At 46.4% G+C, this 26,621-nt stretch overlaps 1 protein-coding gene across 1 annotated transcript in view; it reads right to left on the bottom strand.

The window, feature by feature from the left end:
• The window catches only part of LOC112240271 (calcium uniporter regulatory subunit MCUb, mitochondrial), a 30,305-nt gene extending 7,433 nt beyond the window's left edge, over nt 1-22,872 (bottom strand). The window contains exons 1-7 of the mRNA XM_042329299.1: nt 22,604-22,872; nt 18,410-18,488; nt 13,894-14,064; nt 11,531-11,659; nt 6,706-6,865; nt 6,111-6,123; nt 3,127-3,330 (exon numbers count right to left, since the gene is read on the bottom strand). Coding sequence (XP_042185233.1) covers nt 3,127-3,330; nt 6,111-6,123; nt 6,706-6,865; nt 11,531-11,659; nt 13,894-14,064; nt 18,410-18,488; nt 22,604-22,708 — 861 coding nt within the window. The 5' untranslated portion in view covers nt 22,709-22,872. The remainder of the gene's footprint in view (nt 1-3,126; nt 3,331-6,110; nt 6,124-6,705; nt 6,866-11,530; nt 11,660-13,893; nt 14,065-18,409; nt 18,489-22,603) is intronic.
• Nucleotides 22,873-26,621: the final 3,749 nt, after the last annotated feature.

Raw genomic sequence — 26,621 nt, 5'->3', positions numbered from 1 at the left:
CTGTGTCTGTCTGTCTGTCTGTTTGGTCTGGTCTGTCTGTCTGTTTGGTCTGGTCTGTCTGGTCTGTCTGGTCTGTCTGTTTGGTCTGTCTCTGTGTCTGTCTGTTTGGTCTGGTCTGTCTGTTTGGTCTGGTCTGTCTGTTTGGTCTGGTCTGTCTGTTTGGTCTGGTCTGTCTGTTTGGTCTGGTCTGTCTGTCGGTCTGGTCTGTCTGTTTGGTCTGGTCTGTCTGTTTGGTCTGGTCTGTCTGTTTGGTCTGGTCTGTCTGTTTGGTCTGGTCTGTCTGTTTGGTCTGGTCTGTCTGTTTGGTCTGGTCTGTCTGTTTGGTCTGGTCTGGTCTGTCTGGTCTGGTCTGTCTGTTTGGTCTGGTCTGTCTGTCTGGTCTGGTCTGTCTGTTTGGTCTGGTCTGGTCTGTCTGTTTGGTCTGGTCTGTCTGTTTGGTCTGGTCTGTCTGTTTGGTCTGGTCTGTCTGTTTGGTCTGGTCTGTCTGTTTGGTCTGTCTGTCTGTCTGTGGTCGGTCTGTGTCTGTCTGTTTGGTCTGGTCTGTCTGTCTGTCTGTCTGTCTGTCTCTGTGTCTGTCGGTCTCTGTGTCTGTCTGTTTGGTCTGGTCTGGTCTGTCTGTCTGTTTGGTCTGGTCTGTCTGTTTGGTCTGGTCTGGTCTGTCTGTCTGTTTGGTCTGGTCTGGTCTGTGGTCTGGTCTGGTCTGTCTGTCTGTCTGTTTGGTCTGGTCTGTCTGTTTGGTCTGTCTGTCTGTTTGGTCTGGTCTGGTCTGGTCTGGTCTGTCTGTCTGTCTGTCTGGTCTGTCTGTCGGTCTGGTCTGTCTGTCTGGTCTGGTCTGTCTGTCTGTCTGTCTGGTCTGTCTGTCAGTCTGGTCTGTCTGTTGGTCTGGTCTGGTCTGTCTGTTTGGTCTGGTCTGGTCTGTCTGTTTGGTCTGGTCTGTCTGTCTGGTCTGTCTGTCTGGTCTGGTCTGTCTGTCGGTCTGGTCTGTCTGTTGGTCTGGTCTGTCTGTCGGTCTGGTCTGTCTGTCGGTCTGGTCTGTCTGTTGGTCTGGTCTGTCTGTTTGGTCTGGTCTGTCTGTTTGGTCTGGTCTGTCTGTTTGGTCTGGTCTGTCTGTTTGGTCTGGTCTGTCTGTTTGGTCTGGTCTGTCTGTCTCTGTGTCTGTCGGTCTCTGTGTCTGTCTGTTTGGTCTGGTCTGGTCTGTCTGTCTGTCTGTCTCTGTGTCTGTCGGTCTCTGTGTCTGTCTGTTTGGTCTGGTCTGGTCTGTCTGTCTGTTTGGTCTGGTCTGTCTGTTTGGTCTGGCTGGTCTGTCTGTCTGTTTGGTCTGGTCTGGTCTGTCTGTCTGTTTGGTCTGGTCTGTCTGTTTGGTCTGGTCTGGTCTGTCTGTCTGTTTGGTCTGGTCTGTTTGTCTGTCTGGTCTGTCTGGTCTGGTCTGGTCTGGTCTGGTCTGTCTGTCTGTCTCTGTCGGTCTGGTCTGGTCTGTCTGTTGGTCTGGTCTGGTCTGTCTGTCTGGTCTGGTCTGTCTGTTTGGTCTGGTCTGGTCTGTCTGTTTGGTCTGGTCTGGTCTGGTCTGGTCTGGTCTGTCTGTCGGTCTGGTCTGGTCTGGTCTGTCTGTCTGTCTGTCTGGTCTGTCTGGTCTGTCTGGTCTGGTCTGTCTGTTTGGTCTGGTCTGGTCTGTCTGTCTGGTCTGGTCTGTCTGTTTGGTCTGGTCTGTCTGTTGGTCTGGTCTGTCTGTTTGGTCTGGTCTGTCTGTTTGGTCTGTCTGTTTGGTCTGGTCTGGTCTGGTCTGTCTGTTTGGTCTGGTCTGTCTGTCTGGTCTGGTCTGTCTGTTTGGTCTGTCTGTCTGTCTGTCTGGTCTGTCTGTCTCTGTGTCTGTCTGTCTGTCTGTTTGGTCTGGTCTGTCTGTCTCTGTGTCTGTCTGTCTGTTTGGTCTGGTCTGTCTGTCTCTGTGTCTGTCTGTTTGGTCTGGTCTGTCTGTCTCTGTGTCTGTCTGGTCTGGTCTGTCTGTTTGGTCTGGTCTGTCTGTTTGGTCTGGTCTGTCTGTCTGTCTCTGTGTCTGTCTGTTTGGTCTGGTCTGTCTGTCTGTCTCTGTGTCTGTTTGGTCTGGTCTGTCTGTCTGTCTGTCTGTCTGGTCTGTCTGTCTGTCTGTCTGGTCTGGTCTGTCTGTCTGTCTGTCTGTCTGGTCTGTCTGTCTGTTTGGTCTGGTCTGTCTGTCTGTCTGGTCTGGTCTGTCTGTCTGTCTGGTCTGGTCTGTCTGTCTGTCTGGTCTGGTCTGTCTGGTCTGTCTGTCTGGTCTGTCTGTTTGGTCTGGTCTGTCTGTCTGGTCTGGTCTGTCTGTTTGGTCTGGTCTGTCTGTTTGGTCTGGTCTGTCTGTCGGTCTCTGTGTCTGTCTGTCGGTCTCTGTGTCTCTGTGTCTGTCGGTCTCTGTGTCTCTGTGTCTGTCTGTCGGTCTCTGTGTCTGTCTGTCGGTCTCTGTGTCTGTCTGTCGGTCTCTGTGTCTGTCTGTCGGTCTCTGTGTCTGTCTGTCGGTCTCTGTGTCTGTCTGTCGGTCTCTGTGTCTGTGTGTCTGTCTGTCTCTGTGTCTGTCTGTCGGTCTCTGTGTCTGTGTGTCTGTCGGTCTCTGTGTCTGTCTGTGTCTGTCTGTCTGTCGGTCTCTGTGTCTGTGTGTCTGTCGTCTGTCTCTGTGTCTGTGTGTCTGTCGGTCTCTGTGTCTGTGTGTCTGTCGGTCTCTGTGTCTGTGTGTCTGTCGGTCTCTGTGTCTGTGTGTCTGTCGGTCTCTGTGTCTGTCTGTCTGTGTCTGCGTCTCTGTCTGTCTGTCGGTCTCTGCGTCTGTCTGTCTGTCGGTCTCTGCGTCTGTCTGTCTGTCTCTGCGTCTGTCTGTCTGTCTGTCTGTGTCTGTCTGTCTGTCTGTCTGTCTGTCTGTCGTCTTGTCTGTCTGTCTGTCTCTGCGTCTGTCTGTCTGTCTGTCTCTGCGTCTGTCTGTCTGTCTCTGCGTCTGTCTGTCTGTCTCTGCGTCTGTCTGTCTGTCTCTGCGTCTGTCTGTCTGTCTCTGCGTCTGTCTGTCTGTCTCTGCGTCTGTCTGTCTGTCTCTGCGTCTGTCTGTCTGTCTCTGCGTCTGTCTGTCTGTCTTGCCTGTTTAGTGAGTATGTAGTAACCCAGGAAGCCCATGCTGGTAGCGTAGGTGATGAAGTAGGTGACTGGTTCCATCACGTCCCAGGCAAACACAAACCTGGATGGGACGGCGGGGCACAGATTAATCCCTGTGTGTGTGTGTGTGTCTGTAATCCTTGTGTTTGTGTGTGTCTGTAATCCCCGTGTTTGTGTGTGTTTGTGTGTGTGTCTGTAATCCCTGTGTGTCTGTAATCCCTATGTGTGTGTGTCTGTAATCCATGTGTGTGTGTGTCTGTAATCCCCGTGTGTGTGTGTGTGTCTGTAATCCCCGTGTGTGTGTGTCTGTAATCCCTGTGTGTGTGTGTGTCTGTAATCCCTGTGTGTGTCTGTAATCCCTGTGTGTGTCTGTAATCCCTGTGTGTGTCTGTAATCCCTGTGTGTGTCTGTAATCCCTGTGTGTGTGTGTCTGTAATCCCTGTGTGTGTGTGTGTGTGTCTGTAATCCCTATGTGTGTGTGTGTGTGTGTGTGTGTCTGTAATCCATATGTGTGTGTGTCTGTAATCCCTGTGTGTGTGTGTCTGTAATCCCTGTGTGTGTGTGTCTGTAATCCCTGTGTGTGTGTGTGTGTGTGTGTGTGTGTCTGTAATCCCTGTGTGTGTGTGTCTGTAATCCCTGTGTGTGTGTGTCTGTAGTCCCGTGTGTGTGTGTCTGTAATCCTGTGTGTGTGTGTCTGTAATCCCTGTGTGTGTGTGTCTGTAATCCCTGTGTGTGTGTCTGTAGTCCCTGTGTGTGTGTGTGTCTGTAATCCCCGTGTGTGTGTCTGTAATCCCCGTGTGTGTGTGTCTGTAATCCCTGTGTGTGTGTGTGTCTGTAATCCCCGTGTGTGTGTCTGTAATCCTTATGTGTGTGTGTCTGTAATCCCTGTGTGTGTGTCTGTAATCCCTATGTGTGTGTGTGTCTGTAATCCCTGTGTGTGTGTGTGTCTGTAATCCCTGTGTGTGTGTCTGTAATCCCTGTGTGTGTGTGTCTGTAACCCTGTGTGTGTGTGTCTGTAATCCCTGTGTGTGTGTGTCTGTAATCCCTGTGTGTGTGTCTGTAATCCCTGTGTGCGTGTGTGTCTGTAATCCCTGTGTGTGTGTGTGTGTGTCTGTAATCCCTGTGTGTGTGTGTCTGTAATCCCTGTGTGTGTGTGTCTGTAATCCCTGTGTGTGTGTGTCTGTAATCCCTGTGTGTGTGTGTGTCTGTAATCCCTGTGTGTGTGTGTGTGTGTGTGTCTGTAATCCCTGTGTCTGTAATCCCTGTGTGTGTCTGTAATCCCTGTGTGTGTCTGTAATCCCTATGTGTGTGTGTCTGTAATCCCTGTGTGTGTGTGTCTGTAATCCCCGTGTGTGTGTGTCTGTAATCCCTGTGTGTGTCTGTAATCCCTGTGTGTGTCTGTAATCCCTGTGTGTGTGTGTCTGTAATCCATGTGTGTGTGTGTCTGAATCCCTGTGTGTGTGTGTGTGTCTGTAATCCATATGCGTGTGTGTCTGTAATCCCTGTGTGTGTGTGTCTGCAATCCCTGTGTGGGTGTGTCTGTAATCCCTGTGTGTGTGTGTCTGTAATCCCTGTGTGTGTGTGTGTGTCTGTAATCCCTATGTGTGTGTGTCTGTAATCCCCTGTGTGTGTGTGTCTGCAATCCCTGTGTGTGTGTGTCTGTAATCCCTGTGTGTGTGTGTCTGTAATCTCTGTGTGTGTGTGTCTGTAATCCCCTGTGTGTGTGTGTCTGTAATCCCTGTGTGTGTGTGTCTGTAATCCCTGTGTGTGTGTCTGTAATCCCTGTGTGTGTGTGTGTCTGTAATCCCTGTGTGTGTGTCTGTAATCCCTGTGTGTGTGTGTCTGTAATCCCTGTGTGTGTGTGTGTCTGTAATCCCTGTGTGTGTGTGTCTGTAATCCTTATGTGTGTGTGTCTGTAATCCCTGTGTGTGTGTCTGTAATCCCTATGTGTGTGTGTTTGTAATCCCTGTGTGTGTGTGTCTGTAATCCCTGTGTGTGTGTGTCTGTAATCCCTGTGTGTGTGTGTCTGTAATCCCCGTGTGTGTGTGTCTGTAATCCCTGTGTGCGTGTGTGTCTGTAATCCCTGTGTGTGTGTGTGTCTGTAATCACTGTGTGTGTGTGTGTAATCCCTGTGTGTGTCTGTAATCCCTGTGTGTGTCTGTAATCCCTATGTGTGTGTGTCTGTAATCCCCGTGTGTGTGTCTGTAATCCCCTTATGTGTGTGTGTCTGTAATCCCTGTGTGTGTCTGTAATCCCTATGTGTGTGTGTCTGTAATCCCTGTGTGTGTGTGTCTGTAATCCCTGTGTGTGTGTATCTGTAATCCCTGTGTGTGTGTGTCTGTAATCCATGTGTGTGTGTGTCTGTAATCCCTGTGTGTGTGTGTCTGTAATCCCTGTGTGTGTGTGTCTGTAATCCCTGTGTGTGTGTGTGTCTGTAATCCCTGTGTGTGTGTCTGTAATCCCTGTGTGTGTGTGTCTGTAATCCCTGTGTGTGTGTGTCTGTAATCCCTGTGTGTGTGTGTCTGTAATCCCTGTGTGTGTGTGTCTGTAATCCCGTGTGTGTGTGTCTGTAATCCCTGTGTGTGTGTGTCTGTAATCCCTGTGTGTGTGTGTGTCTGTAATCCCTGTGTGTGTCTGTAATGTGTGTGTCTGTAATCCTGTGTGTGTGTGTGTGTCTGTAATCCCTGTGTGTGTGTGTCTGTAATCCTGTGTGTGTGTGTCTGTAATCCCTGTGTGTGTGTGTCTGTAATCCCTGTGTGCGTGTGTGTCTGTAATCCCTGTGTGTGTGTGTGTCTGTGTGTGTGTCTGTAATCCCTGTGTGTGTGTGTAATCCCTGTGTGTGTCTGTAATCCCTGTGTGTGTGTGTCTAATCCCAAGTCAGGTATGTCTGAAAGCTTCCCTGTGAGAAAGAAAGGCAAGCACCGCCCACTGTGTGTCTGTAATCCCTGAGACTCCGCCCTCCCAGCCACTGTGGGCCCGCACCTACAACACACACACAGAAAGACACTGTAACACACACACACACACAGACTGAAAGACCCACAGACAGAAAGTGTGTGTGTGTGTGTCTGTAACCCACACACAGACAGACAGAAAGACACACCTGTGTGTGTGTGTGTGTCTGTAATCCCAGACAGAAAGACACACACACAACACCACACACACACAGACAGAAAGACTGTAACCCACACACAGAAAGACACACATTACAGACAGAAAGACACACACACACACACAGAAAGACACACACACACAGACAGAAAGACACACACACACACAGACAGAAAGACACACACACACACACACACACACACAGACAGAAAGACACACACACACACACACACACACACACAGACAGAAAGACACACACACACAGACAGAAAACACACACACAGAGAGACAGAAAGACACACACACACACACACACACACACACAGACAGAAAGACACACACACAGAGAGACATTACCTAACGTGTTATTAAGCCCATAGACAACAATGGTGTCTGTTTCTATGTCCGTCCGTCCGTCTCTCCGTCTGTCTGTCTGTCCGTCCGTCTGTCTACAGTACCTCCTCCAGAGGTCCCAGCTCCTGCTTCAGTGTATCCAGTCTGCGGAGAAGCTGAATCTGTCTCAGTAGTTGGTGTTCTGGCAGGTTGAGAGCTGACTGGAGCATGTGGACTACTGTCTTCATGTCATCTATACTGGTGGAATGTTCTGGAGACTCTGATAGGGGGAGGAGAGAGGAGAGAGAGGAGGAGAGATGAGCAGAGAGAGGAGTGGAAAGGGGAGGAGAGAGGAGGAGAGGGAGGGAGGAGAGAGGAGCAGAGTGAGGAGAAAGGAGGAGAGGAGAGAGGAGCGGAGGGGGGGAGGAGAGAGGAGGAGAGGGAGGGAGGAGAGAGGAGCAGAGGGAGGAGAGGGAGGGAGGGAGGGCAGAGGAGCAGAGGGAGGGGAGGAGAGAGAAGCAGAGGGATGAGAGAGGAGCAGAGGGAGGAGAGAGGAGCATAGGGAGGAGAGAGGAGCAGAGGAGAGAGAAGCAGAGGGAGGAGAGGGGAGCAGAGGGGAGCAGAGGGAGGAGAGGAGCAGAGGAGAGAGGAGCAGAGGGAGGGAGGGAGGAGAGGAGCAGAGTGAGGAGAAAGGAGAGAGGAGAGAGGAGCAGAGGGGGAGGAGAGAGAGGAGGAGAGGGAGGGGAGGAGAGAGGAGCATAGGGGGAGGGAGGAGAGAGGAGCAGAGTGAGCAGAGGGAGGGAGGGAGGAGAGGAGCAGAGGGAGGAGAAAGGAGAGAGAAGCAGAGGGAGGAGAGGGGAGCAGAGGGGAGCAGAGGGAGGGAGAGGAGCAGAGGGAGAGGAGCAGAGGAGGAGAGAGCAGAGAGAGGGGAGAGAGGAGCAGAGGGAGGAGAGGAGCAGAGGGAGGGGAGAGAGGAGCAGAGGGAGGAGAGAGGGAGAGAGGAGGAGAGGGAGGAGAGAGCAGCAGAGAGAGGGAGGAGAGAGGAGCAGTGGGAGGGAGGAGAGAGCAGCAGAGAGAGGGAGGAGAGAGGAGCAGGGAGGGAGGAGAGAGAGCAGAGAGAGGGAGGAGAGAGGAGCAGGGAGGGAGGAGAGAGCAGCAGTGGGAGGGAACGTTAGGAGCAGTGAGGAGAGAGGAGGAGAGAGGAGCAGAGGGAAAGAGGAGAGAGGAGCAGAGACGTTGTTTGAGGAGAGAGGAGCACATCTCTATTTCCTCCAATCACAGTTCACGAGAGGAGAGAGGAGAAGAGGAGCAGAGAAGGAGAGAGGAGGAGAGAGGGGAGCAGAGGGAGGAGAAGGAGCAGAGAATGGAGATGAGGATGAGAGAGGAGCAGAGGGAGGGAGAGGAGCAGAGAGAGGAGAAGAGGACAGAGAGAGGAGAAGAGGAGCAGAGAGAGAGGGAGATTTGGAGGAGAGAGGAGCAGAGGGAGGAGAGAGGATCAGAGAGAGGAGAAGAGGAGCAGAGAAGGAGAAGGGAGCAGAGAGGGAGAGAGGAGGACATTCCAGTACAGGAGCAGAGAGGAGAGAGGAGCAGAGAGAGGAGAGAGCAGAGAGGAGCAGTTAAGGAAGAGGACAGAGAGAGGAGAGAGGAGCAGAGGGAGGAGAGAGGAGAGAGGAGCAGAAAGGACAGCAGTCAGAGGGTTAAGAAGGAGCAGAGAGAGGAGAAGAGGAGCAGAGAGAGGAGAGAGGAGCAGAGAGAGGAGAAGAGGAGCAGAGAGAGGAGAGAGGAGGAGAGAGGAGCAGAAAGAAAGGATATAAGGTTCCTGGCCAGTTGGGGAACGTTATTTTTATCAGTGACTTGTTAGGTTCCAGCGCTACTTCCATTAAAAGAGTTCTGTGACTTTCCACAGTAAGTAACGTTGTTTGAACGTTGGTCTTTGAACAGTGTGATGAGCTCCTGCTGCACAATTAGGCCTTCAGTCGCCACATCTCTATTTCCTCCAATCACAGGAGACCAAACCGAGTTTCCACCTGATACACAGATCAATGCAAAAACACTGAAAGGGTTCACCTAGGGGTCATGATAGGGGCTTGATGAATTATAATAATGGATTATGCTAATGTTGTATTAATAGAAGGGGAGTGGTTATAAGACCCCTCCCTCTTTATATTTATAGGGTCCTACAGATTAACAATATATATATATATATATTCATTATAGAGGTTTAGTATTTGTTCTACAGTGTTTTTCTGGTCTCTTTGCCTTTTATAAAGATCTGAGAAATGTGTGACTGTGAAGACAGAACTCTGCAGGGTGTCAGAGATAAGACACGGGTCAGACATTCCACTGTACAGCAGTCTGTCCCTGTTAACCCCAAACTACAGCAGTCTGTCCCTGTTAACCCCAAACTACAGCAGTCTGTCCCTGTTTACCCCAAACTACAGCAGTCTGTCCCTGTTTACCCCAAACTACAGCAGTCTGTCCCTGTTAACCCCAAACTACAGCAGTCTGTCCCTGTTAACCCCAAACTACAGCAGTCTGTCCCTGTTAACTCCAAACTACAGCAGTCTGTCCCTGTTTACCCCAAACTACAGCAGTCTGTCCCTGTTAACTCCAAACTACAGCAGTCTGTCCCTGTTTACCCCAAACTACAGCAGTCTGTCCCTGTTAACCCCAAACTACAGCAGTCTGTCCCTGTTAACCCCAAACTACAGCAGTCTGTCCCTGTTAACCCCAAACTACAGCAGTCTGTCCCTGTTTACCCCAAACTACAGCAGTCTGTCCCTGTTAACCCCAAACTACAGCAGTCTGTCCCTGTTAACCCCAAACTACAGCAGTCTGTCCCTGTTAACCCCAAACTACAGCAGTCTGTCCCTGTTAACCCCAAACTACAGCAGTCTGTCCCTGTTAACCCCAAACTACAGCAGTCTGTCCCTGTTAACCCCAAACTACAGCAGTCTGTCCCTGTTAACCCCAAACTACAGCAGTCTGTCCCTGTTTACCCCAAACTACAGCAGTCTGTCCCTGTTAACCCCAAACTACAGCAGTCTGTCCCTGTTAACCCCAAACTACAGCAGTCTGTCCCTGTTAACCCCAAACTACAGCAGTCTGTCCCTGTTAACCCCAAACTACAGCAGTCTGTCCCTGTTAACCCCAAACTACAGCAGTCTGTCCCTGTTAACCCCAAACTACAGCAGTCTGTCCCTGTTAACCCCAAACTACAGCAGTCTGTCCCTGTTAACCCCAAACTACAGCAGTCTGTCCCTGTTAACCCCAAACTACAGCAGTCTGTCCCTGTTAACTGTTAACCCCAAACTACAGCAGTCTGTCCCTGTTAACCCCAAACTACAGCAGTCTGTCCCTGTTAACTCCAAACTACAGCAGTCTGTCCCTGTTAACCCCAAACTACAGCAGTCTGTCCCTGTTAACCCCAAACTACAGCAGTCTGTCCCTGTTAACCCCAAACTACAGCAGTCTGTCCCTGTTAACCCCAAACTACAGCAGTCTGTCCCTGTTAACCCCAAACTACAGCAGTCTGTCCCTGTTAACCCCAAACTACAGCAGTCTGTCCCTGTTAACCCCAAACTACAGCAGTCTGTCCCTGTTAACCCCAAACTACAGCAGTCTGTCCCTGTTAACCCCAAACTACAGCAGTCTGTCCCTGTTAACCCCAAACTACAGCAGTCTGTCCCTGTTAACCCCAAACTACAGCAGTCTGTCCAAACTACAGCAGTCTTTACCCCAAACTACAGCAGTCTGTCCCTGTTAACCCCAAACTACAGCAGTCTGTCCCTGTTAACCCCAAACTACAGCAGTCTGTCCCTGTTAACCCCAAACTACAGCAGTCTGTCCCTGTTAACCCCAAACTACAGCAGTCTGTCCCTGTTAACCCCAAACTACAGCAGTCTGTCCCTGTTAACCCCAAACTACAGCAGTCTGTCCCTGTTAACCCCAAACTACAGCAGTCTGTCCCTGTTAACCCCAAACTACAGCAGTCTGTCCCTGTTAACCCAAACTACAGCAGTCTGTCCCTGTTAACCCCAAACTACAGCAGTCTGTCCCTGTTAACTCCAAACTACAGCAGTCTGTCCCTGTTAACCCCAAACTACAGCAGTCTGTCCCTGTTTACCTGGGTCATGTACATTTGCATCATGTTGATTGGTCAAGAGAGTCCAGAGCAGAAACAGGAAGAGCCAACGGCGACCAAACATAGGAGGGATTTTCATTATTTTATAAAAATTTGTGCTAACAAAGAAAATGTTAAATAATATTGTAAAAGCATATTTTAAAACAAACTACAGCAGTCTGTCCCTGTTAACCCCAAAAACAATTATTACTTAAATTGTTAAAAACGTAACGTGTTCGGTTAGTCCGTTATCAACAAAAAGAAGTCTGATTACTCACACACATTACACTGTACCCTGGTCATGGGTTATTACAATGTTATTACACACACATTACACTCTACCCTGGTCATGGGTTATTACAATGTTATCACACACACACACACACATATTACACTCTACCCTGGTCATGGGTTATTACAACCACCACACACACACACCCTGGTCACACACACACACACACACACATTACACTCTACCCTGGTCATGGGTTATTACAATGTTATCACACACACACACACACACACACACACACACACACATATTACACTCTACCCTGGTCATGGGTTATTACAACGTCACCACACACACACACACACACACACACACACATTACACTCTACCCTGGTCATGGGTTATTACAACGTCACCACACACACACACACACACACACACACATTACACTCTACCCTGGTCATGGGTTATTACACTGTCACCACACACACACACACACACACACACACACACATACACACACTACACTCTACCCTGGTCATGGGTTATTACACTGTCACACACACACACACACACACACACACACACACCATACACACACACAGAGTTCGGTACCTCTGCCCGGGAGTGTATCCTGTAGATGGTGCTGTTGATGAGGATCTGGAAGTCCTGATTGAGAACTGTGTCTATAGAGGTGCTAGAGCAAACTCTCTCTCCATCTGAGAGGAGGAGGGGAGGGAGAGGAGGACGGGAGGAGAAGGGGAGGGAGGGGAGGAGGAGGGGGAGGGGGGGAGGAGGAGGTGGGGAGGGAGGGGAGGAGAGAGGAGGAGGGGGAGGAGAAGGAGGGGAGGAAGAGGAGGGAGGAGGAGGGGGAGGGAGAGGAGGACGGGAGGAGGAGGGGAGGAGGGGAGGAAGGAGGAGGAGGAGGGGAGGAGGAGGGGGGGGAGGGAGAGGAGGACGGGAGGAGGAGGAGGGGAGGGAGGGGAGGAGGGGAGGAGGAGGAGGAGGAGGAGGGGAGGAGGAGGGGAGGAGGGGAGGGGAGAGAGAGGAGGACGGGAGGGAGGAGAAGGAGGGGAGGAGGAGGGGAGGGAGAGAGGAGGAGGAGGGGGGAGGGGAGGAGGGGAGGAGAAGGACGGGGGGGAGGAGGGAGGAGGGGAGGGAGGGGAGGGGAGGAGGAGGAGGGGAGGGGAGAGGAGGGGAGGAGGGGAGGGGAGGAGAAGGAGGGGGAGGAGAAGGAGGGGAGGAGGGGAGAGAGAGGAGGAGGGGAGGAGGACGGGAGGAGAAGGAGGGGAGGAGGGGAGGAGGAGGGGAGGGAGAGGAGGGGAGGAGGGGAGGGGAGGAGGGGGGAGGGAGGGGAGGGGAGGAGGAGGGGGGAGGAGAGGGGAGGAGGAGGGGAGGGGAGGAGGGGAGAGAGAGGAGGACGGGAGGAGGGAGGGGAGGGAGGGAGGGGAGGAGGGGAGGGAGGAGGGGAGGAGGGGAGGAGGACGGGGGGAAGGAGGGGAGGAGGGGAGAGAGGAGGAGGGAGGACGGGAGGAGAAGGAGGGGGAGGAGGAGGGGAGGGAGGGGAGGAGGGGAGGAGAAGGAGGGGGAGGGGAGGAGGAGGGGAGAGAGAGGAGGAGGGGAGGAGAGAGGAGGGGAGGAGGGGAGGGGAGGAGGAGGGGAGGGGGAGGAGGGGAGAGAGAGGAGGAGAGGAGGAGGGGAGGAGAAGGAGGGGAGGAGGGGGAGGGGAGAAGGAGGGAGGAGGGGGAGGAGGAGGACGGGAGGAGAGGAGGGGAGGAGGGGGAGGAGGAGGAGGGGAGGAGGGGAGAGAGAGGAGGACGGGAGGGAAGGAGGGGAGGAGGGGGAGAGAGGAGAGGAGGACGGGAGGAGAAGGAGGGGAGGAGGAGGGGGAGGAGAAGGACGGGGGGAGGAGGAGGGGAGAGAGAGGAGGACGGGAGGGAGGAGGGGGAGGAGGGGAGGAGAAGGAGGGGAGGAGGAGGAGGGGAGGGAGGGAGGGGAGGGGGGAGAGAGAGGAGGACGGGAGGAGAAGGAGGGGAGGAGGAGGGGAGGGAGAGGAGCAGGAGGAAGATGAGGAAGATGATGAGGGGAGGGAGGGGAGGAGGGGAGAGAGAGGAGGAGGAGAAGAGGAAGATGAGGGGAGGGGGAGGAAAGGAGAGAAGACAAAGGGATGTTGTACTGTCAGAATAGGTTAGTGGAGATGTACTGTCAGAATAGGTTATAGTGGAGATGTTGTACTGTCAGAATAGGTTAGTGGAGATGTTGTACTGTCAGAATAGGTTATAGTGGAGATGTACTGTCAGAATAGGTTATAGTGGAGATGTTGTACTGTCAGAATAGGTTATAGTGGAGATGTTGTACTGTCAGAATAGGTTATAGTGGAGATGTTGTACTGTCAGAATAGGTTATAGTGGAGATGTTGTACTGTCAGAATAGGTTATAGTGGAGATGTTGTACTGTCAGAATAGGTTATAGTGGAGATGTTGTACTGTCAGAATAGGTTATAGTGGAGATGTTGTACTGTCAGAATAGGTTATAGTGGAGATGTTGTACTGTCAGAATAGGTTATAGTGGAGATGTTGTACTGTCAGAATAGGTTAGTGGAGATGTTGTACTGTCAGAATAGGTTATAGTGGAGATGTTGTACTGTCAGAATAGGTTATAGTGGAGATGTTGTACTGTCAGAATAGGTTATAGTGGAGATGTTGTACTGTCAGAATAGGTTATAGTGGAGATGTTGTACTGTCAGAATAGGTTATAGTGGAGATGTTGTACTGTCAGAATAGGTTATAGTGGAGATGTTGATATTTTTACACGATGGTTGTGAATCCACAACTTAACAGATCTTGCCTGAGACCTGAAGACTTCTGTTAGTTCCTGGAGCTAATGCCTCGGCTTTAGCTCAGCAGGCTAACGCAGTCTTGAAGCCTGCAGAGGTGTGTGTGTGTTCACCTACCTGTGTTCAGTACAGCTGCGATAGCTACTCCAGGGTCCTCTCTCTGTATGTCTGACAGGAAGTCTGTTACTGTCATCAACATGGGACGCAGACTGAACTGACACAACTCACTGCGGGAGGGCAGGGGGAGAGACAACACTGGTCGTCCATACTTATACTGTATAGATATATCTGGAGAGGAGATGGAGAGCGGAGATGGGGGAGGAGGAGAGGGACGAAGGGAGGAGGAGGAGAGGGACGAAGGGGGGAGGAGAGAGAGGAGACGGAGGGGGAGGAGAGAGAAGAGGGGGTGGAAAGAGAGGAGAGAAGAGGGGGTGGAGAGAGAGGAGGGTGGAAAAAGAGGAGGGGGAGGGGGAGGAGAGAGAAGAGGTGGGGGTGGAGAAAGAGAGACGGAGGGGGACGGAGAGAGAGAAGAGGGGGGGAAAGAGGAGACGGAGGGGGAGGAGAGAGAAGAGGGGGGGGGTGGAGAAAGAGGAGACGGAGGGGGGAGGAGAGAGAGAAGAGTTACAGTTCATATAAGGAAATCAATCGACTGAAATAAATTGATTCGGCCCTAATCTATGGATTTCACAGGACTGGGTTTTCCCTCAATCTACACACAGTACTCCATAACGACAAACCGAAAAATGGGTTTTTCGACATTTTTGCAAATGTAATTAAAAATTAAAAACATAAGAACATTTACATAAGTATTTACAGACGCTTTGACATTTTAAAAAGAAAAATTTATAATAACTATTTTAGAATAAGGCTGTAACGTAACAACATGTGGAAAGAGTCAACGCGTCGGAATACTTTCAAATGCGCTGTGTATATGTACATGTGTATATATATATGTACATGTGTATATATATATGTACATGTGTATATACATGTGTATATATATGTGTATATATATGTGTATATATATATGTGTATATATATGTGTATATATATGTGTATATATATATGTATATGTGTATATATATATGTGTATATATATATGTGTATATATATGTATATGTGTATATATATAAATATAAAAAACATTCTATTGGTTGCAAGAATTTTGTAATATTTAAATTGAACAATTCTAATTTTGTAATCCGGCTTCATTTTGGGTATCAGTTCGTTAACCGATAATGGGTTAATCGGTGTCGTGGAATCGGGACATCGAAAATCTCTTCCCAACTATTTTGCTATTTCTTACTATTTCTTTAACCAATTGGATCTGTTCCTTACCCCCCGTTCACCTTGCCTCTTCCATTGGTAAGGTAGTGCTGCTACATGTCCATATATATTTGTTAGCTGCATGTGCAACACCACCAGTCCTATTTATGATGTAATTTACAAAGATTATACCATTTAAGCATTTTTTTCCCCAAAATATATATTTTTGAATCAATCTGTATATTTGAGTTGAACCATAATAATAATAATAATAATAATAATAGTAATAGTAATAATAATAATAATAGTAATAATAATTATAATAATAATAATAATAGTAATAGTAATAATAATAGTAATAATAATAATAGTAATAATAATTATAATAATAATAGTAATAGCAATAACAATAATAGTAATAATAATAATAGTAATAATAATAAAAGCAATAATAATAATAGTAATAATAATAATAGTAGTAATAATAATAATAATAATAGTAATAATAATAATAGTAATAATAGTAGTAATAGTAATAATAATAGTAATAATAATAGTAATAATAATAGTAATAATAATAGTATAATAATAATAATAATAGTAATAATAATAATAGTAATAATAGTAATAATAATAATAGTAATAATAATAATAGTAATAATAGTAATAATAAAAATAGTAATAATAATAATAATAGTAATAATAGTAATAGTAATAATAGTAATAGTAATAATAATAGTAATAATAATAGTAGTAATAATAATAATAATAATAATAAATAATAATAATAGTAATAATAATAATAGTAATAATAATAATAGTAATAATAATAATATTAGTAATAGTAATAATAATAATAGTAATAATAAAAATAATAATAGTAATAATAAAAATAATAATAGTAATAATAATAGTAATAATAGTAATAATAATAATAATAATAGTAATAATAATAGTAATAATAATAATAGTAATAATAATAATAGTAATAATAATAATAGTAATAGTAATAATAATAATAGTAATAATAATAGTAATAGTAATGATAATAATAGTAATAGTAATAATAATAGTAATAATAATCGTAATAATAATAATAGTAATAATAATAATCGTAATAATAATAATAGTAATAATAATAACAGTAATAATAATAATAGTAATAATAATAATAGCAATAATAATAGTAATAATAACAATAGTAATAATAATAGTAATAATAACAATAGTAATAATAACAATAGTAATAGTAATAATAATAATAGTATTAGTAGTAATAATAATGATAGTAATAATAATAATAGTAATAATAATAGTAATAATAATAATAGTAATAATAGTAATAATAGTAATAATAATAATAGTAATAATAATAGTAATAATAATAGTAATAATAATAGTAATAATAATAGTAATAATAATAATAGTAATAATAGTAATAATAATAGTAATAATAATAATAGTAATAATAGCAATAATAATAATAATAATAATAGTAATAATAATAATAATATTGGTTGTCTTTTCTGGTTGAACTGAAGTTTCAACACATTTTCTAATACTGGTTTTAAAAATAGCGATATTTTGGATATTCCATTTTGAAATAACCTAAAGTGAGAGGTTGTAATCTGAATAAAAAGAAGAAAGGCCATTCTTGAACATGGGGGAGACATTTGTAATAATCTGCTAGAGAACCTGTTTGGATTTAAGTCTAACTTTTGTATGACTGAAGCCTTTAGTAAGAGGTCTAGTGTTTTACAATGTAATCATTTCTGTCCTCCAAATTCATAATTATTATATAAATAGGCCCATTATATTTTGTCTGGCTCGTCGTTCCAAATAAAATGGAATATTATACTGAGAGGACTTCCTGTTTGTTTTCATCTTGCTGCAAGTCTCCCTGTGAGGACTGTTCTTCAGGTCTGATATCCACCTCTCACTGGGAGGACTGTTCTTCAGGTCTGATATCCTCCTCTCTCCTCTAACAACACCACTGTCCTCACTACTACTCCCACCTTGGTAACAACACCACTGTCCTTTCCATTACTCCCACCTTGGTAACAACACCACTGTCCTCTCCAGTACTCCCACCTTGGTAACAACACCACTGTCCTCTCCATTACTCCCACCTTGGTAACAACACCACTGTCCTCTCAAGTACTCCCTCCTTGGTAACAACACCACTGTCCTCTACAGTACTCCCACCTTGGTAGAAACACCACTGTCCTCTCCAGTACTACCTCCTTGGTAACAACACCACTGTCCTCTACAGTACTCCCACCTTGGTAGAAACACCACTGTCCTCTCCAGTACTCCCACCTTGGTAGAAACACCACTGTCCTCTCCAGTACTCCCTCCTTGGTAACAACACCACTGTCCTCTACAGTACTCCCACCTTGGTAGAAACACCACTGTCCTCTCCAGTACTCCCTCCTTGGTAACAACACCACTGTCCTCTACAGTACTCCCACCTTGGTAGAAACACCACTGTCCTCTCCATTACTCCCACCTTGGTAACAACACCACTGTCCTCTCCATTACTCTCACCTTGGTAATAACACCACTCTCCTCTCCATTACTCCCACCTGTATCTTTGGTAACAACACCACTGTGCTCTCCAGTACTCCCACCTTGGTAACAACACCACTGTCCTCTCCAGTACTCCCACCTGTATCTTTGGTAGCAACACAGTTCCAGACAGGGCAGGTTTCAGGTCAGATTTAAACAGCAGGAATGTAGACAGCCGCTACAGATCCCGTCTTCGAGCAGTCCCGGACGTCCCGATGTTTTCTACAAAACCGGCAATGTTCTTGTAGTGTGAGATGTGCCAAGACAAGTTCTGAGAACGGCGATCAGCCAATGAGAGCTGGTCAGGGAAGAAGCCAGTGAGATGAGGATGATGACCTCTGTTTAGCATTACCCAGAAGTCCCCTGGAGCAGGAGTGATGACTGCCTTTAGCCAAAAGCTAAAGTGTCAAATTCTTTACAGCTCTGAAGTTATTCAACAAAACATTGGACTGGAAAATTCACCTCTGTATGTCAAGAACGTCTGACTTTTTAACTTTTATGGAGGTTGGTTTGAGCCACAACTCGTTTATAGCCACGCTAACAAATCTAATCATCACATCATAGTTTTTTTTGTGAGACAGCGTGGCGGCATGGAGAATCCTCACGACCAAAGTGAAGAATCTTCTACTGTGTGACAACCCCATCCAGAGTGTTTAGTGTCGTGCACGTTGGCAACACTAAAAACTACAGGAAAGACAGTCATCTAACGTGAGAAGCGATGGATTTCAAAAAGTCGTGTAGATCCAAATGAAACAGGTAGGCAAGTAACAAAACAGAGACTTTTAAAACAGTGTGTTACCTGAGTTACCTGTGGCAGGTGGTAGGGTGCTGTAGTAGTGACCTGGTCTTGGTGCCCCATATCTACACCACTGTCTGGACTGGAGGAGAGAGAGAGAGAAACATTTACCATCCTGTCACTAGGATACCAACACACTGCCAACCGGTCACTAGGATACCAACACACTGCCAACCTGTCACTAGGATACCAACACATTGACAACCTGTCACTAGGAGACCAACACACTGCCAACCTGTCACTAGGATACCAACACACTGCCAACCTGTCACTAGGATACCAACACATTGACAACCTGTCACTAGGATACCAACACACTGCCAACCTGTCACTAGGATACCAACACACTACCAACCTGTCACGAGGATACCAACACACTGCCAACCTGTCACTAGGATACCAACATACTGCCAACCTGTCACTAGGATACCAACACACTGCCAACCTGTCACTAGGATACCAACACATTGACAACCTGTCACTAGGATACCAACACACTGCCAACCTGTCACTAGGATACCAACACACTGCCAACCTGTCACTAGGATACCAACACATTGACAACCTGTCACTAGGATACCAACACACTGCCAACCTGTCACGAGGATACCAACACACTGCCAACCTGTCACTAGGATACCAACACACTGCCAACCTGTCACTAGGATACCAACACACTGCCAACCTGTCACTAGGATACCAACACACTGCCAACCTGTCACTAGGATACCAACACATTGACAACCTGTCACCAGGATACCAACACACTGCCAACCTGTCACTAGGATACCAACACACTGCCAACCTGTCACTAGGATACCAACACACTGCCAACCTGTCACTAGGATACCATCAATACTGTTCAGCCAGCACAGCTAGGGAAGGAGAGAGAGAGACAAAGACACAGAGAGATAGAGAGCGAGAGAAAGAGGGAGAGTGTTGGAGTTTTTTTTCTTCTCTTAACCCAATTATTATGGTTGTGATTGCAGTCAGCAGAGCTGGCTGAAAGCCTGAAGATAATAGCCAACTATGAGTGAGAGAAAGGCAGGGAGAAAGAGACAACATAGATAGTCTCCTTATGTTACATCCAACACACACAAACAGAGAGAGAGACAGAGAGAGAGAGAGAGACACACACAGAGAAAGAGAGGCACAGAGAGAGAGAGACAGAGCAAGAGATTTGATCCAACTCGAGACACACATGGATACAATCAGCAGCCCTCAGCAGTATTCTCCTCCCTCCTTCCCTCCCTCCCTCTCTCCCTCTCTCCCTCACTCTCTCCTTCACTCCCTCACTCTCTCCTTCACTCCCTCACTCTCTCCTTCCCTCCCTCACTCTCTCCTTCCCTCCCTCACTCTCTTCTTCCCTCCCTCCCTCTCTCCTTCCCTCCCTCCCTCTCTCCCTCTCTCCTTCCCCCTCTCTCTCTCCCTCTCCCTCCTTCCCTCCCTCTCTCTCTCTCTCCTTCCCTCCCTCCCTCCTTCCTTCTCTCCCTCCCTCCTTCCTCTCCCTCCTTCTCTCCCTCCTTCTCTCCCTCACTCTCTCCCTCACTCTCTCCTTCACTCCCTCACTCTCTCCTTCACTCCCTCCTTCCCATTTTGGTAACTAATATTAACAGAACATACAAGTCAAGGATGGAATGACCTGACTCTTTACTGCGCTGTGACCTGTCTCCTTACTGCGCTGTGACCTGTCTCCTTACTGCGCTGTGACCTGTCTCCTTACTGCGCTGTGACCTGTCTCCTTACTGCGCTGTGACCTGTCTCCTTACTGCGCTGTGACCTGTCTCCTTACTGCTCTGTGACCTGTCTCCTTACTGCTCTGTGACCTGTCTCCTTACTGCGCTGTGACCTGTCTCCTTACTGCGCTGTGACCTGTCTCCTTACTGCTCTGTGACCTGTCTCCTTACTGCTCTGTGACCTGTCTGACCTGTCTACTGCTCTGTGACCTGTCTCCTTACTGCACTGTGACCTGTCTCCTTACTGCTCTGTGACCTGTCTCCTTACTGCTCTGTGACCTGTCTCCTTACTGTTCTGTGACCTGTCTCCTTACTGCTCTGTGACCTGTCTCCTTACTGCACTGTGACCTGTCTCCTTACTGCTCTGTGACCTGTCTCCTTACTGCTCTGTGACCTGTCTCCTTACTGCTCTGTGACCTGTCTCCTTACTGCACTGTGACCTGTCTCCTTACTGCTCTGTGACCTGTCTCCTTACTGCTCTGTGACCTGTCTCCTTACTGCTCTGTGACCTGTCTCCTTACTGCTCTGTGACCTGTCTCCTTACTGCACTGTGACCTGTCTCCTTACTGCTCTGTGACCTGTCTCCTTACTGCTCTGTGACCTGTCTCCTTACTGCGCTGTGACCTGTCTCCTTACTGCTCTGTGACCTGTCTCCTTACTGCTCTGTGACCTGTCTCCTTACTGCTCTGTGACCTGTCTCCTTACTGCTCTGTGACCTGTCTCCTTACTGCTCTGTGACCTGTCTCCTTACTGCTCTGTGACCTGTCTCCTTACTGCTCTGTGACCTGTCTCCTTACTCTCATAGAACATGAGAGAAATAAACAATAGTTTAGTGGTTAAAATGTTGTGAAAATGTATACTGTATTGAAGTCATTAGTAAATGGTATACTGTATTGAAGTCATTAGTAAATGGTATACTGTATTGAAGTCATTAGTAAATCATTTCCTCCACCGATATGGTCGGATTTTGCCTTGGCTCTTTTAAATATAACTAGGCAAGTCAGTTAAGAACAAATTCTTATTTGCAATGACGGCCTACCCCGGCCAAACCCTAACCTGGATGATGCTGGGCCAATTGTGCAGCCGCCCTATGGGTCTGCCGATCACGACCGGTTGTGATACAGCCCAGGATTGAACCGGGGTCTGTAGTGACGCCACTAGCACTGAGATGCAGTGTCTTTACATCCCTGCGCCACTAGGGGGCCATTTATGCTACTTTATAGCAAGGTAAAACATGCCTCATAATATGTAGTGAAACGTTCAGGTTTTAAACATGATTTAAATTTTTTTTAAATATTTGACCTTTATTTAACTAGGCAAGTCAGTTAAGAACAAATTCTTATTTTCAATGACGGCCTAGGAACAGGTTAACTGCCTGTTCAGGGGCAGAACGACAGATTAGTACCTTGTCAGCTCAGGGGTTTGAACTTGCAACTTTCCGGTTACTAGTCCAATGCTCTAACCACTAGGCTACATTATTAAGTAGCTGTATGTCTTCAAACTGCCTCCAGGCCATTGCAAAGTGGTGGGTGACACAGATGAAGCCTGGGAAGCTTCAACTACCAGTTGAGAAATAAAAATAGTAGCTATTTTTAAATCATGGTAAAAAAAAATATATATATATTTTTTTTTTAACACGATTGCGTTTACAATTGTTGCGTAATGATTGGGTTTATAAAAGCGCTGTTTGACAGATGTTCCTCTCAAAGGCTCCGTATACTGTTTGATACATAAGGAATACGTGCCAATTTAATTCCACTAAATTATGCAGATTAACCCAGTGAACGACAAGCACGACCGGTCGAATGTTGTTCCGGCAAAACAAAAGCACGAGTTCACAATGGAATAAACATTTTCTCCTGGAGAATTGACACTCCTTTTCAATGTTTTTAATGGCCAAAAAGCCTGCTATTACCGGCTAACCGCAAACCTGCCCTAACTTTCTGTGTCCTGGCCTTGTTTATGGGTGTCGCCACTATCAGCTTCCTGAAAGCAGTAAAAATATATCATGTTTCCTCTTGAGCTGAAGCTGATTATTTTCGTGCCAGTTTTGACTCCATTTTGTCAGTGATTTTCCAAGACTTCTCCACTTCCATTCAAATGATTCACCACCGTCCTACACACCCAGGCTTCACCGTGCACACTTGACGCGCGTTCTCATCAATAAGAGAGAGAAGGGAGTGTCTGACCTTCTGAGACAATGGAAACTCTTGTTAAAACAGGTTTTTATCCCCATGCTCTAGTTCTCTTTGTTCAGGGCTGACTCTGTGGATACGGTATGGGGCTAACATTGAATTCGAGCTGATTCTCCAAAAAGACTGCGGAAATGGGGAGTGGAGAAAGAGAGAGCTTTGGTTATGAATACTAGGTCTACTGTATAACAATAACATACACAAAGTGCATAATTCCGTATGCATTTATGTATAACATGCAAGATATAAACCTATTGATAAGAACTCACCAAGTAGGGAACTTGAATCGCGCTGGAACTTTTTCCAGAGGCAGAGGAGAGCGAGCAGCGGAGAACTCCGTAGTGAAGTTTGGCAACTCTACCGAACCAAATCATGGTCAAAAACACGAGACAAAGTAAAAAAGAACGAACGCGATTAAACCGAACCGGTTATGTTTATACGGAACTTTAAAAATAAAAAACTTCCATCGCTGTTGAATACACTGAAGGGCGCACCTCTCCCTCCCGTCTCAAATCAGATCTTCTCATTGGTGGAATGTTTATTGTAGAACGTGACGTTCGATAAGGTCTGAAGTGAATCAATAAATCAGAACGTAGATAATGATTTTCCGCTTCCAAACATGGGAGGTGGGTTATATTGATTTCTAAACTATATAATGCTGGTTTTGTTGTATGCAATGTGTATGGTTACAATTTTCACACCTCAAACACGATTTTCTTTTCAGATCTTGCTGATAAACTTACTGAGCTGCAAAACAAGTATACAAAATGCATGGCTTATATTAGCTGGAAACTTTAATGAAATACCTGAAAACTCTTTAAACTTTTTTTTATTTAAATAGCGCCGAGATTTCAGAAAAGTGATATCCCTATATTTTGCAGTAAACTGACAGTGATCGATACATGGCGTTTCTTTAATATAAACTGACAGTGATCGATACACGGCGTTTCTTTAATATAAACTGACAGTGATCGATACATGGCGTTTCTTTAATATAAACTGACAGTGATCGATACATGGCGTTTCTTTAATACAAACTGACAGTGATCGATACATGGCGTTTCTTTAATATAAACTGACAGTGATCGATACATGGCGTTTCTTTAATACAAACTGACAGTGATCGATACATGGCGTTTCTTTAATTCAAACTGACAGTGATCGATACATGGCGTTTCTTTAATACAAACGGAGATCAGATCCAGAACGTATTTGTTTCTTATTTACCCCCCCCCCCTTACAGTATGACGGATCATAATATTATATTATCAAGTTAGAAAACTCTGAAAAATCCAGTAGCATGCGAGGATCCTGAAACGTAATAATTAAATCCCAAATGATCCAGTCTGAGAGCATCTAGAACTTAAATGAGGGACTGGTTTCATTCCAATAGTATAGAACCAACGCATGGGAGTAACTGGGAATGATTTAAATTCAATGTGAGATCTCGCCTTTAAAACGGAGGAAGGAACTAAATAAACAAAATTCTTTGGAGAAAAGAGTTTATGAATAAATTGATTTTTGGGGGGGAAAATTATACTTACCCTTTAAGCAGAAAAATATACAATTAATCCATCAGGAATAGAACTAGATCAAACTGGTTTATCTAGAGGGTGCCTTTAATAGAATTAGATCAAACTGGTTTATCTAGAGGGTGCCTTTAATAGAATTAGATCAAACTGGTTTAGGTGGCCTTTTTTAAATCAAATCAATTTGTATTTGTCACATGCGCTGAATACAACAGGTGTAGCTCTTACAGTGAAACGCTTACTTACAAGCTCCTTAACCAACTATGCAGTTTTAAGAAAATCCCCCAAAACGTAAGAGATATATACAGGTTATTATGGTACAGAGTCAATGTGGAGGCTATATACAGGGGGTACTGGTACAGAGTCAATGTGGAGGCAGTATACAGGGGGTACTGGTACAGAGTCAATGTGGAGACTATATACAGGTTATTATGGTACAGAGTCAATGTGGAGGCTATATACAGGGGGTACTGGTACAGAGTCAATGTGGAGACTATATACAGGTTATTATGGTACAGAGTCAATGTGGAGGCTATATACAGGGGGTACTGGTACAGAGTCAATGTGGAGACTATATACAAGGGTACTGGTACAGAGTCAATGTGGAGGCAGTATACAGGGGGTACTGGTACAGAGTCAATGTGGAGGCAGTATACAGGGTGTACCGGTACAGAGTCAATGTGGAGGCTACATACAGGGTATTACTGTACAGAGTCAATGTGGAGGCTATATACAGGGTATTACGGTACAGAGTCAATGTGGAGGCTATATACAGGGGATACCGGTACAGAGTCAATGTGGAGGCTATATACAGGGGATACCGGTACAGAGTCAATGTGGAGGCTATATACAGGGGATACCGGTACAGAGTCAATGTGGAGGCTATATACAGGTTATTATGGTACAGAGTCAATGTGGAGGCTATATACAGGGGTACCGGTACAGAGTCAATGTGGAGGCTATATACAGGGGATACCGGTACAGAGTCAATGTGGAGGCTATATACAGGGGATACCGGTACAGAGTCAATGTGGAGGCTATATACAGGGGTACTGGTACAGAGTCAATGTGGAGGCTATATACAGGGGGTACCAGTACAGAGTCAATGTGGAGGCTATATACAGGGGGTACCGGTACAGAGTCAATGTGGAGGCTATATACAGGGGGTACCGGTACAGAGTCAATGTGGAGGCTATATACAGGGGATACCGAATACAGACTCAATGTGGAGGCTATATACAGGGGGTACCGGTACAGAGTCAATGTGGAGGCTATATACAGGGGATACCGAATACAGAGTCAATGTGGAGGCTATATACAGGAGGTACCGGTACAGAGTCAATGTGGAGGCTATATACAGGGGGGTACCGGTACAGAGTCAATGTGGAGGCTATATACAGGGGTACTGGTACAGAGTCAATGTGGAGGCTATATACAGGGGATACCGAATACAGACTCAATGTGGAGGCTATATACAGGGGGTACCGGTACAGAGTCAATGTGGAGGCTATATACAGGGGATACCGAATACAGACTCAATGTGGAGGCTATATACAGGGGGTACTGGTACAGAGTCAATGTGGAGGCTATATACAGGGGGTACCGGTACAGAGTCAATGTGGAGGCTATATACAGGGGGTACTGGTACAGAGTCAATGTGAAGGCTATATACAGGTTATTATGGTACAGAGTCAATGTGAAGGCTATATACAGGTTATTATGGTACAGAGTCAGTGTGGAGGCTATATACAGGGTGTTACGGTACAGAGTCAATGTGGAGGCTATATACAGGGTGTTACGGTACAGAGTCAATGTGGAGGCTATATACAGGGGGTACCGGTACAGAGTCAATGTGGAGGCTATATACAGGGTGTTACGGTACAGAGTCAATGTGGAGGCTATATACAGGGGTACTGGTACAGAGTCAATGTGGAGGCTATATACAGGGTGTTACGGTACAGAGTCAATGTGGAGGCTATATACAGGGGTACTGGTACAGAGTCAATGTGGAGGCTATATACAGGGGTACCAGTACAGAGTCAATGTGGAGGCTATATACAGGGGTACCGGTACAGAGTCAATGTGGAGGCTATATACAGGGGGTACCGGTACAGAGTCAATGTGGAGGCTATATACAGGGGTACCGGTACAGAGTCAATGTGGAGGCTATATACAGGGTGTTACGGTACAGAGTCAATGTGGAGGCTATATACAGGGGTACCGGTACAGAGTCAATGTGGAGGCTATATACAGGGTGTTACGGTACAGAGTCAATGTGGAGGCTATATACAGGGGGTACTGGTACAGAGTCAATGTGGAGGCTATATACAGGGGGTACCGGTACAGAGTCAATGTGGAGGCTATATACAGGGTATTACGGTACAGAGTCAATGTGGAGGCTATATACAGGGGATACCGGTACAGAGTCAATGTGGAGGCTATATACAGGGGATACCGGTACAGAGTCAATGTGGAGGCTATATACACAGGGGATACCGGTACAGAGTCAATGTGGAGGCTATATACAGGGGTACTGGTACAGAGTCAATGTGGAGGCTATATACAGGGGGTACCGGTACAGAGTCAATGTGGAGGCTATATACAGGGGGTACTGGTACAGAGTCAATGTGAAGGCTATATACAGGTTATTATGGTACAGAGTCAATGTGAAGGCTATATACAGGTTATTATGGTACAGAGTCAGTGTGGAGGCTATATACAGGGTGTTACGGTACAGAGTCAATGTGGAGGCTATATA

The sequence above is a fragment of the Oncorhynchus tshawytscha genome, linkage group LG10, assembly GCF_018296145.1.
Source record: "Oncorhynchus tshawytscha isolate Ot180627B linkage group LG10, Otsh_v2.0, whole genome shotgun sequence".
Taxonomy (NCBI): Eukaryota; Metazoa; Chordata; class Actinopteri; order Salmoniformes; family Salmonidae; genus Oncorhynchus; species Oncorhynchus tshawytscha.
This window is presented reverse-complemented; position numbering and strand designations above follow the sequence as displayed.